The following is a 13,376-nucleotide window of genomic DNA, read 5'->3' on the forward strand; positions in this document are numbered from 1 at the left end:
CGACATGACCCATGAAGGGCAAATTTAGCTTTCTGTGCCACCTAGTTCTCTTTCTGCACTAGTCTGCACTTATTGTATAACTTGCACCTTTTGTTTCTGGTTCCCCTGCATTGGATTGACCTTTTGTCAGCCAGGTGCTGGTGGCCAGTCAGTAAATACATTTAACTCATCCATTCCTTTTCCTGTTTGCTTTAGAATTACACCGACTCAGCTGGAATTCATGGGAGGTGTGATACCCCAGAAAACCTTTTATCAAAAGGATGCCAGTTGAATTTCATTGAATTTCCCATTTCAGAAGTGGAAATTCACAGAAACAAGCCACTAACTATATCGACCCAGAAGAACAATTCTGATGTCACGCAGATTTCTCCTCAAAAATTAACTCTCAAACTGCGACCAGGTAAATCACTCAGTTCGTAAATACAGGATTTATTTTTTTCTGCTGATGTGATATACTGAGATACTGTGATATACTCAGACTGAATGGTGTAAAAAAAATCTTGATAAAATACAAAATACCTGTGTTGAGTCCAAAATTATCTGTCATTTGACTCATCAAATGAAATCTATGTTCGGTTCAAAATCCTTCAGAAGTGCTGGGTATATCATAAAAGTAAGGATTTAATTTTTAGTTCATCTATTCTCTGTCAATTAAGGTGGCTTTGAGAGAATGGAAAGCCCCATACCTCTCCAGCCCTGTTTTTGTTGCCTCTCCCTCTGCAGGTCTGGCAAATAGCATATATGCAGTATAAAAATCTTGCCTTGAGGATTTACAAGGTACTAGCGACATTTATGGAAGTACTCCAGACCTACTCTGGGGTCCGTGATGTGAATTTTTCATGGAGAAAATTTGGTATAAAGAAACATAAGAAACATCCAGTTAGGTCATACTATGCGACTAAGATTGCATGTTGCAATTGTGTTGCAATTGAGAATAAAACCTGGTGTACGCTCTGTTTTTCTTTGGTTTTCTAACATACATGGCGTATTCCATAAGTGTTACCTTCAGTTTTAATTAGCTTCCTATCTGAATTTTTCTGCATACTGCCCAAAAGATGTTCTTATATTTTATATAATAGCAATCAGTTGTAGTCCATGGCTACGGCCTTACTAAAGAACAGTTTAGAATAAACACTAGAACAGCTTTAATTTTTCAGACAGTCAATTTGAGATTTTTGTTGCCAGGGAATTATTTTCTTAATTGTACTGATGATTTCAAAAACTGAATGATTTTCAGTATATGTATAAGTTTATGAACTAACTGACCTTGTTCTTAACTTCTACCTAGAAGTACTAAGATGTATCCCATTTTCCCATGACCTTCACAGGACATGAAGAAACAATACAGATCAAGGTTCGCCAAAGTGAAGATTATCCAATTGATCTCTATTACCTCATGGATCTATCAGCTTCCATGGATGATGATTTGAATACAATAAAAGAGTTAGGCTCAACTCTTTCCAAAGAAATGTCAAAGCTGACAAGCAACTTCAGGCTGGGTTTTGGATCTTTTGTTGAAAAACCAGTTTCACCATTTATCAAAACTACAGCTGAAGAAATAAACAACCCTTGCAGGTAGGCAGGGAAAGTACCTGCATCTGTTTGCATGCCAACATTAAGTCATAATATTAATCTTGAGGGTAAAATCCAATTTAACAGCCTCACTGGAATCTCTTCTCCATTCTAGGAGTAACTGAGTCAGTTTGGGAAACAAGATTTAATTCTTTTAGTTTCACACTCTGAAACTGTTGTGTCTTATGTTATTTAAAGAGAGGAATTTGGATAAGCAAATAATAATTGATTAGCAAATAGGTATTCTACATATATATGTATATATATATATATATATAAAAGATTTTTATGACACTGCTATCCTAAACGGATTCACACTAATACCCAACACAGAATAGCAGTTTCATTCATTTACCTGTCAACGTTGTTTTCCTGTTTTTTGTGTGTGTCTTTTTCCTTGAGGCCTAGCAGTATTCTCTAAACCTGTGCTCCAGTCCTTTCTACAAGGAGGAGAAGATGGCTCTCCAGCCTTCACTGCTCTGCAGTCTGAAGCAGGAATGGAGAAGCCTGATGGTATTTTCTAAATGTCATTAAGGGACTACAGATCCGAAGTGCTTCTGAGTATGAAAACAAAATGTGGCAAAGAGCACAGGCTAAATTACTCTGCTTTAAGTGGCATTTCCTATGCTTTATGCAGGCTTGCATGCAACCCAACTGAGTGTATCTGTGCTCTGTGATTCTTTTATGCTTTTCACTGGACTTATCTCAGACACAGAAGAGAGATGCATAACCAAAAACTAATCCAGACAGGCCTGCAAAGTAGCCATTGTAGTGATTTTCTCTCTGCGTCATCCATAAACTGTCTCATTTCTTATGCAGAAGTGTACCATATGAGTGCTTACCCACCTTTGGATACAAACATGTTTTGCCACTAACAAATGATGCTGAAAGATTCAATGAAATTGTGAAAGGACAAAAAATCTCTGCTAATATAGATACTCCAGAGGGAGGATTTGATGCAATTATGCAGGCAGCTGTTTGCAAGGTAATTGAAAACTGTAGGTATGATATCAGTTATTCTGTATGTTTCCACTTCCACTACTGTGTGTGTGGTTATATATCAAATAAGCAGATCATTATTTTTCAAGATTTTTTAATGCAGTCCAAGAGCCTCATTAGGTTTGTGTGAAAATACTTTTGGCTGTATCACGTTAAACATGCATATTGCAATATTTTAGTGTTTCTTTTTAATTGCCAGGGATAATTATTAGGTCTGTGTTCTTGATTGTTTTTTCTTTAAATATTTTTGATTAACTATGTTTAGAGTAGTAAGCAGATTGAATTGAACATGGCCAGCACATTTTAGTAAACAAGAGAATGGGAATATGAAATGTTAGCCAAACAATAGAATGAACACCAACATCTCTTTCAAGATAATGAGACTCGGTCTTACAAGAGATGAAGTGACGTTTTTGATTTACCTTTTAAGATGTTTCTCTTCATTTGTTTTGAGATGTCATTCTCTAAATCTTTTGATGCTTTTCTATTTGTGAGTATAATACAGCCTGCTAAACTAATGTTTTTTTAATGGCAGGAAAAAATTGGATGGAGGAATGATTCTCTGCATTTGCTGGTGTTTGTGAGTGATGCCGATTCCCACTTCGGGATGGACAGTAAGCTGGCAGGGATTGTTATTCCTAATGATGGAAACTGTCATTTGGACCACAACAATGAATATTCCATGTCAACTGTTCTGGTAATTTGCTATGAACTTTGTATAACTCTTACATTCTGTAAAAATTAAAGATAAATTTAAATAAGCAAATTTGAAAGCTAGTGAAAGTATACCTTTACCACTGAAGTTTGTAAAAGTTGTGGAATCCAGACATTTGCCATTATCTATTTTATTAGTAGTTGCAAATTTTTGTAAAAAGAGAACAATTTGTTTGTATGGAATTATGATAGATTATAACTGTGAAAGAAAAAAAGCATATATCTTATTCCTGATAACCTGGAAAACATGTGGGACAGGACTGACTAGTATTTCCTCATACAGGGAATTTTGTCATACTCATTAATCTTGTTCCCTGTAAGGGTGTGAATTCAAGAGTTCAGAAAGCTTTAGGACACTGTTCATGTGGGAAAATTTCCTAGCTTAAGATGCAGTGACCAAAACTAGTACAAATTCCAATTTCCTTTGTCACAGTGTTGTTATTCAGACTGTATCACAGATGCTACTGAACCCAGTGTCCCAGTGTGGAGGTCAACACTGTACTTTTCTCAAAGGAACTTTCTTAAAATCAAGGCAAGGAAATTGCATACACTTCTATTTTGTATACATCTACTGCCCAACTATAGTTTATTTTATGCTGATAATATAGTATTAATTATGTTCAGTTGACTGTGTTTTATGGGAGATAATTAGCAACTGGACGTACGTGAAAAATGCATTGATGTGGCTCTCTTCTGTTTGTTTTCAGGAGTATCCCACAATTGGACAATTAATTGACAAACTTGTGCAAAACAATGTTTTATTAATTTTTGCAGTAACAAATGAACAAGTTCACATATATGAGGTGAGGAAACTAAAATGTTCAGTTCTTTGGTATTTGCTTTAAGGTTCACTGTTTTTCATAGCTAATATAATAATTTCAGTATTAAGGATCCAATTCTGCAAGGTATTTATGTAATAAAAATATCTAGGAAATTACATATCAGAGGCATAGAAAGGCTCTTTTACTTGGAAAATGCTTCTTCACATACTGATTTTGAAGTTCTTATGTAACTTTCAAATTGGATTTCAAGCTGAATCACACTGCAATTTTTAAGTCGATAGACAAGGACTGTCAAACTAAGCATTTCTAAACTATTCAGTGTAATCAGTATGATCAACCTTTCGTATTTTGTGAGGCTAGGTAAGGACAGTTGAGCCTGTTAATTCTTTTATAAAACAAGAAAGTGAGCATCTTCATGTTCAACTCTGAGATAATTCTTTTTTTCAGCTGACCTGAGAGTTTTATATATTTTTCTTTCAGTACACACCAGTACTGTTTTCTGTTTCTATTTTCCTATTTTCTGTCCTCTCTGTAGCCCAGAGAAGGCCCTCAGTGCTTCTGTGGCTGGTTCCAGTTGTAGAGGTGTCTTGAATAAGGATAATACTCCAGGTGTTGGACAAAAGTTATAAGAGTGAGATCTTTCACAAAATGATTCTCAGATTATAACCTTAGCAATGGAGGAAGCACTCTTCATCTTGGAGCATTTTTAAAAAATATATTGAATTCTGAGCTGAAGAGTGAAAATTCAAATCAATAATAGTAGAAGGCAATCACTTTCAAATTTAGTGGGATTCTACAATCATAGTGTAGCATAGTTAAAATTTGTGCATTAAGAAACTTTTACTAAATCTTATTGTTCAACCATTTCTTAATAGGGGCCCAATTTATGACAAGTGAAATATTTACACTAATTTCAGTAGGCACTGAACGACTAAGGGCTGTTCTAGAAAGTAGCTTGGAAGTATCTTTGATTTACAGAGCCTTATTTTGTCCAAAGAAACTTTTCTTTTACTGATGGCATTATATTTTCCCTTGAAAATTGCTGGTGGTCACCCTCAGAGTTGACCAACAGTGTTCTTATCAGGGGGTTTATATTTCAGTATCCCTCTGTCAGTGTTATTCCAGTATCTGTTATCAAGTGGCACCCTTTGTTCACTGGGAACACTAAACAAAGATTTATACCTTACAAAAAAAAATGCAAGTCATTGTTAAAGCAACTGTAGAAATTTTTGTTCTTGTTACTTTCTTAGAAAAGAAAAAAGCTACTAGCTATCTCCTATCTTGTAGGGCATATAGGAATCCCATTGAATATATTCTATCTACTACTTTCATCTTTTCAGTACTGCTTTCTGTCACTTAATTGGATTTCTGTAGTTGGTATGCTCTGCTTTCTATTCTGTAGATGTAAAAGATCTGACAAAGCAAATACAAAAATCAAGTCTCGCAGTGTCATTTTTTTTTTTTAAAAAGCATACTTTCAAGGGTGTATGTAGGACATGCAAACGGGACTCTAGTGTCATGTTTTCATCTGCATGATTCAAATTTATAAATGTAAACATGCAGTCATCTGTGTTTAAGAGTGCAAAAAGAATAAAGCAAGGCAATAAGATTTATTCTTGTGTTAAGGCCAGTGTTCATATGGCCTGGAAGAGCTGGGAGAGGAGACTAAACTGGCACTTGGGTGTCACCATTAAACCCCTCTGTTTTGTTTTTATTGTTGTTTTGGTTTGGTTTTTTTGAAGCCTCAGTGATGGAGATTCTGCAGTTTCCCATATTCTCCCGTATTAAAAAAACCCTCCCAAGCTTAATTATCGTTTGAGGTAGAAAACTTCTCCCCAGATACTTTATCTAAAATCTACTTGAACTCAGCATCTAATTATATCAGACCCAAAATTGACTGCTCTTATTTATAATTCAGTTATTGGGGACAAATGTGCATTAAAACGACTGTGAGGACTTAGCATCTTTTTAAATAGACTTGATAGATTCCAGTAGTCTTAAGTGCAGTGTTCAGACTGGCAAATATATATTTTATATTTCTAGCCCTGTGTAATCTCCAACAGTTTAGCCCAAAATAATTTGGTCATTTAATATTCTCAATCCTCTTCAACTGAATTTTCAGTTTATACACTTAAGTGTGTACATATTACCTAACACAAAAATATTATGGATTGCATGAGCACAAAATATATATCCCTGTAATACAGCTGGTTTTAGTTTTGATCCTCCCATACGACATACAGCTACTTCCCTTAAAAGAGGGGGAAGTTTTAGGTCTGATGCTTTCCCTGTCAAGTTTGTCGTGATTTGCCTGATCACAAGAACTTTAAAAGCAGTCATGTGGAAACATTTGTAAAGCCACTCAAAATTAAATGCAAGAGAGTGGAGGAAGGTCCTTATGCTGAGCCCTGATCATTTGAGATTTTATTTATGAGAAAAGATTTTAAAAACAAAATGTATATTCCTTTAAAATATATTCACATCTAATGTTTCATATCATTAGTTTCAACTGAGTCTTACCAAAGAAGCAAGGAATATACTTATTTTTTTTAAACTATTCACTTAGAAAGTGTCTGTGAATATTGCAATTACAGTGATATTTTGATGAACTGTAAATCCTATTTTGGTACAAAAGAAAACACTAGTCTTCAAGGTTTCATCAAGTAATTATTATTATTGATATTATTTGTTTTCAAGCAGAATTCTTTAAAAATTATTCAAACTAGTTGAGCGAAAAGGTTATCTCTTTAATCCTAACAAAGAGCACTGCTTAAAAAAGCAGAAATTACTCTTTTTTGAAAAAATATTTGTTTTTATATCACAGAAGAATACAGCTTGAAAATTGACTTATTTCAGATTGTATTTCAGTGCTGAAAATTGAATTAAAAATATTAGTCTCCAAACTTATTCAGAATTTCAAATTTATTTTTTTTTAATAAATTTGGTATGATACTTTATGCTGAAAATCCTTCTGTCATTTACACTGCTAAAAGTTAAACATAGCCCTACTGAACTAAAACGTATAATTCTCAAATTGCATTAACATGAATGAGAGAATCTCTAGAAAAAGGCAGGTCATCTTTTGATGAATATTTGCTTGAAGACTAAATTCAATGGCATCCTCTGGATAGTTTTGTGGTGGTAGCACTCCAAAAGCATCAGTATGTCTCATCCTGTTAATGGTTATTAGAAATTGTGCTAAAAAGTAGGGTTTAACCAATGAGCTGGAGGTTCACACTTAGACTGGGAATGCACCATCATCTTTGTATTAGCATGCAGTGAATTTTTCTTCAAAGAGGAGATGAAGTCTTCAGAACGGGATATCCCCGCTGTTTGGTTTGCATGCCACAGATTAAAGGATGCTAGACTTTAAATTCCAAGTCTATTGTCTTTTTTTATAATTGGCTCTTGGAAGGTCCACATTTACAAAATGGAGACTTTCAGTATTCTCAGAATACTTGAGAGAGCACTACTCACAAGAGGAGGCAGGAATGCAAAGTCACCAGCTGTAACATAAAATGTAGTTAATCCCACTGATTCACAATAGCACTTGAGAAATCTAACGAATGATAAGTATTCCATACATAATGTATAAAGTAATCACAGTGCTTTTGGAGATTGAAGTATAGGGCGATATAAGAGTATCAAATTATCCGTGTTTATTAATAGTTATCTGGAATTTTTTAAATTAACAGCATTGATATTATGATAAATTACAGATGAAAACGAATGCTACAATGTGTGCTTTTAACTATGACCATCTACTATTCTCAAAAGGCATAGGTACAAACAAGTGAAATTCACGTAGTTAACAATCAGGCAAGATAAATTTTAATCAAGCATATTTAAAGTCTATCTGCTAGATGTCATTTTAGTGTCACAATACTATTTAATGAAAAAAAAAAGAAAACGAAAACTTACCACTGAAATAAATTCTTAAATTGGCACTATATTATTAACATAAAGTCAACATACAACATAAATATCAACATAAAGTCATAGCCCCTGATCACTGGAAAATGTGAGGGGTGTTACAGCAATCAGAAACCAGCAGCAGTTTTTTAAGGGCCTTTGTTTGAAGTTCTTGTAACCCTTAGTTGAAACTTCTTAACTTTTGTGTGTTCACTAACAAGATTCCAAGATTCTCAGTTGCTTGCAAGGACAAAAAAAGTGAGTGCTGTCATTGAATGTAGGGTTCAAGACTCAAATGTTACAGCAACAGTTGAGCAGCTGAATCTCTTTTTTTGTTTATTTTTTGTTTTTGTTTTTAAAGAAAATCACAATGGTTGAAAGAACCATTCTATCAACAGTTGAGAATTGAAAATTTAGAATTTTTCATTCTAAATCTTAAAAAATTTAGCTAGAAAATACTACAGTATCAAACTTCCAAGCACACTTAGCAGTTCCTGTCCCACTAATTGTCAGTGAAACTAGCACTTATCAATAGGATTTTTACTAATATTGCAAGTGTGTTATTGAGTCAGCAAGAGTCCTTGAAAATGTGACTATTATTTATTTCAGTTGCCTCCAAAGTATTTCATTCTTTTTCAGATGATAGCTCCTTGTCACCTACCTTATCATCTAGTCTTTATTTATGTTTAATTTTTTTCATTTTTTCATGTTTTCAGAACTATGCAAAGCTTATTCCTGGAGCTACTGTTGGACGACTGCAGAAGGATTCTGGAAATATTCTTCAGTTGATAATTGCTGCATATCAGGTAAGGTGTTTATAATGTGTTTTCTTCCTGCATGTCTGTATTTTCACAGTCAGATTGCAATTTGGTAAATACAAGCGTCTTTGATTTTTTTTTTGTTTTTTTTTTCTGCACTGATTATAAGAACATAATTTTTTGTGCTTAGTTGTTGACCTTTCCTGTAAAGATTTTGTAAAGATTTCCTGTGAAGATTTTGTTCACCCTGAGGAGTAAGTGAGCATAGAAACAGTAGTTTTACTTGTAAAACTTTAACTCGTTACACTCTATTGAAATGCTTAGTTAACCAAATTAAATTTTGACTTTCTAATCTACAGAGTGAATGCTTTGGCAACGTTCACTCTGTAGATTAGAAAGTCAAAATTACCATTTATTAATTGTTGTTAAAAATCAGGATTTAGAGCCACAACAGTAAGATACCAGTCATGCAATTCACTATTAACTTCTGATAACTGTTAGCTATCAAACTGTCACCAGGCAAAGAAAATGGGACACTATCTGTAACTAGCACTTGCTTTTGCTATGCAGTGCACTACGGAGAGTGACTGAGAGGTGGTAGCAGGTACCATGGCATAGGCAGTTTTGTAGCAGTGCTTTGCTGAAAAGCTTTTTTTATAGGTTTATTCTGGATTCTGCATGCTTAGTTAGGTTTATTTCCAAAGTACGTTGAATCTCCATTAACCAGTGATATCACATTCACTTAAGGTTGAGTGTTCTGTTACTTAGAACTATATCCATATAGTTCATGGTTTTCCAAACAGAATTCCCATAAATTTCTGTCACTCTTTACTTGTGCTGGAATGCTAAACTCACATTAGTATGTCTTCTGTCTTGCCTTTCTCATAGTCTTCTATTTCATGCTTACTCTAAAGCCTTCTTTAATATAGGAATTCAGGTCTTCCAGTTCAATACTTCTGCAGTGACACAGTTCTCTTCCTATCAGTAACTGTCACTGGAGTGTAGATCCAATAGTTCTGCAGGAATATGTGGGAGAAGAAAGCACTAGTGTGTGATCAGTGCTGTTTTCTGCGTTAGCAATTTGATGCTGCCCCTGTGAGGCTGTTCTGAGGTTTTTAAAAAGCAGAACATAGGAGACAAGAGAAGACTTGAATGTGTTTGTTTGTTTAGATAATACCGAGAAAGACTGTAAAGATGACAGGAACATAAACATAGGGCTGCTCTTCAGAGTTGCATTTGTATAATGCATCCTGGCTGCCTGGCTCTCTTCTTTCAGAGGAATATTTTTTAGACAGTTTTACAGGTTTTTACACAGATATATACATTTACTTGTATGATGATATGCCACAGATCTCTCTCTTCACTCTCACCCTCCTTTTCATTAAAAACCTGCTCTAACAGTTAGCTGTAATGAAAAATAACTCATTGCAAAAAACATTTTCTGTTTCTTTCCCTGTTGTTTTCTTTTCTTTTTTTCCTTTCTTTAAAAAAAATTGTTTGTTTGTTTGTTTTTCTGTCTGATGTTCCTCCTCTGATCTGCAGCATAAGACCATCATTATTATGCCCCCAAATTATTTTGGTACTGATGACAGAAAAGCAAAGCAAACCAAATTCTTTTAAGTTTTTTAAGAGCAGTAAAATTGCTTGGTTATGATTTTAAAATGAAATATAAAATACCAGAAGACTCTCTATCACGTGTAAAATTAGATAAGTGAAGAACTTTAAAGTTGATCTTGGAAGTCTATTAATTGTAACAAGTATGAGGGGAAACTTTTGCACAAGTAAAGTTACCTCTAAACATCTAGTAGCACCAGAATTTCACTTCCGGAGTCTAACCTGTCATTAGTCACATCTGCCTCCTATCAGGATTTCTTCAGGGTGATACTCTAACTTATAGACAGAGGTTACTACATTTAATAGCTGAAATATTTTTTTTTTTTTTTTTTTGGCCAGTGAGTAATGGAAAAATGTAAATAATTGTCCCAGTGTTGTGTCCTGGAGACTTTGTTGTAACGTTGTGTTAAGTGCAGAACAGTGCTTCCTCTAATTGTATTTTTATGGTCTCTTCTGTCTTGCTAGAAGCTGGGAAGATATATATCTACATATAGATATAGATATGAGGCAAGATAGATATCTATCTTGCCTCTTTCCCTTAGCGTCTGCTCATGTATGCTATGTTTTTTTTTCTACTTCCCTGTTTGAACCTAATGATATTTTCTGTCTCCAACACCTCCTGCAGCAAAAAGGAGTTCAGTTGCTCTCTCCCAAGTTTAGCCAAGCTGTGGGCAGGGTCTGGAGGAGGTTATGAGCTTGATGCTTGGTCCTCTCCAGTCATGGCAGGAAGGCAGCTGCAGGAGCTGTGCTCTTACCTACAGGTCGTAGCTCATCCTGTCCTAGAGCAGGTACTGGACCATCCACCAGAGTTGCTCATAGGTTCTTGAAGTCCCATATAGGTTTCAAAGTGTACAAACTGTACAAGTAGCAACAAGTCACACTTTCAAAAATTCCCAGAGCCCATTTTATTGCACTTAACCTTAAAGGTTAACAACATTATTGCTTCATGATTGAAAGTTTTCCAGGCAGGAAACACTGAAAAACACTTTATTTGACATAAGTGAAGACATCTGAATTTTTGGAGTGGGAAACGGGAAATGAGGGTAGACCTATGGTTAAAAATTACATGTGGAACAGAAAATCTAATTCCAATTTTGTCACAGACCTTTTATGATACTCCTAGAAGTGTAATTTGATTCCCTGTGTTTCTGTTCCTTTAACTGCAAAAAAGGAATAAATAACTATTTGCCCCAGAAGAGTAGTGTTAGGCTAAATCTTTTAACAGTTTTAAAGTGCTTTAGAGTCTTTGCTGTACAAGCACAAGGTTTGTTAATATCATTTACCATGCGTTGCTATCTAAAAGCTTCAGAGAGGAAGTAAGCAAGTTAAGAAAGTCTGAGCTGTCAAAATATTTGTTACAAGGAGTTCTCGTGTTCTTTCCAAGTATGATTCATTTTCTTTTGAAAGCGTATTTCTGCCTGCCAGACATTAAATTCTGTATAGCTTTGTATTGCAGAATCATAGTCTATCTTGCATTGTGGCACATACCAGGCCTTTTGATTGAAGTTATTCCAGGATTTTAAAATTTTAGAAAAATTTCATTCCACAATCACCCTGCTCCCTCATTCCCCCCACTGCTTTGCTCCCTTTTAACTTACAGGATAATAACACAAAGGAGTAATATGTTAAAACAGGACAGGTAACACAAGGGAACAAGTTTGAAACACTGCTTTCTCTATTGATTAATTCAGAAAAATTTTTGAACTGCAAATATTTCTTTGTGAATGGCTCAAAGCTCACTAAACTGCTTGCTATTTGTCCCTAGGCAGTGGCCAGGCAGCTTAGGAGATTTAAACCACCATTAGAAGTCTCCACAGATATAGATCTAAGAAACTGGAGTTTATCACAGTTCATGCATTCATTTTCAGTGGATTAAGGTGTGTGTTTGGACGTCTCACAACAGCTAAGGGAAGCATGTTCATATTGACCCGGTACAAACAACACAATTCAATGTATTACGAATTTGTGTTCAGCAGCATTGAATTTTCTCTCCTAGCTGTGCTCTATTTGAACTTCATAGTTTTGCAGCTGACAGAAGAGGGACTATTTGGTGATACATCCTATAATGTTAACGCATACCAACTTTCACAGTTTTATCTTGAGGCTCGCCATATTTGGTCATTTTTTGAGAGTCCAGCTATTGCAAACAAATCATTTTCTAAGAATCTCTGCATTGTTTCAATAGCAACATAAGCACCGTACTCCAAGACAAATGTGAGGGGAAAATTGGACACATCCACACAACATGAATAACCTGATGCCCAGTGCACAGTTTTACTGCTCTGGATGCATGCTGGAAAGAGCATTGGGTGTTATGTGAGTAGGTCTTGTATGACAGGTGTTGCTATCCTTTATTAAAGTGCTATGGTTTACTGACAAGGTTTTCCAAATAAAAAGGAATTTAAAAATAAAAACAAACAAACCAAAAATCCAGCCATGACTCTAAGACGAACTTCCAGAGAATCTAGGATGTTTGGAAAGGACAGGGAGTTGTTTTCTATGCAGGTCTGTAACTACTCTACTTTTAGTTTTGGGTAGTGTCATTGTTTTCACCCCACCAGACCTTTACTCCAGTGAATCATCCTGATGCCTTTACTAGAGTGACTCACTGAGGTAAGGTCAGCAAGATCCTCACTCTCTGATTGAAGTACAGTGGGTATTTTGTAAGGCAATTAAACTTGCAAGAGCAGAAAGCCAAGTGTTTTGCTCTGTAATTGCTTAGGTGCTTTTGAAAAATTTCCATTTACTGGATCGACAGTCTGATGAAGTCATAGGGAATTTCCCCATGGTCTGCTCTAGGCTTTGGTTAAGGCTAAGTTGTATAACCAAAGTTGCTATAAAAATACTTTAAAGAGTTAAATATTAAAAAAAACAACTGGGTATGAGAGCATTCAGGAAGTAAAATGAAGAGCCTTTTTCACTTAAGAAATGAAAGTTTGATTTAACAAATTGATTTAAGAAATGAGAGCGTTGTTGAATACATCTTGAAACAGCACCAACAGCTCATGAAGCAAGAATTTCCATC

General features: G+C 35.1%; 1 protein-coding gene across 8 annotated transcripts in view; it reads left to right on the forward strand.

Moving 5' to 3' along the window:
- The window catches only part of ITGB6 (integrin subunit beta 6), a 55,600-nt gene that overhangs the window by 24,897 nt on the left and 17,327 nt on the right, over nucleotides 1-13,376 (forward strand). For all 8 annotated transcript variants that reach the window (XR_010832376.1, XM_066999479.1, XM_066999480.1 and 5 more), the window contains 6 exons: nucleotides 196-400; nucleotides 1,329-1,575; nucleotides 2,392-2,557; nucleotides 3,107-3,268; nucleotides 3,993-4,088; nucleotides 8,696-8,785. Coding sequence is in view for 7 of the 8 variants with exons in the window: in XM_066999479.1 (XP_066855580.1) it covers nucleotides 196-400; nucleotides 1,329-1,575; nucleotides 2,392-2,557; nucleotides 3,107-3,268; nucleotides 3,993-4,088; nucleotides 8,696-8,785 (966 nt within the window). In the remaining variant the exon portion in view is untranslated. The remainder of the gene's footprint in view (nucleotides 1-195; nucleotides 401-1,328; nucleotides 1,576-2,391; nucleotides 2,558-3,106; nucleotides 3,269-3,992; nucleotides 4,089-8,695; nucleotides 8,786-13,376) is intronic.

The sequence above is a fragment of the Anser cygnoides genome, chromosome 6, assembly GCF_040182565.1.
Source record: "Anser cygnoides isolate HZ-2024a breed goose chromosome 6, Taihu_goose_T2T_genome, whole genome shotgun sequence".
Lineage (NCBI taxonomy): Eukaryota > Metazoa > Chordata > Aves > Anseriformes > Anatidae > Anser > Anser cygnoides.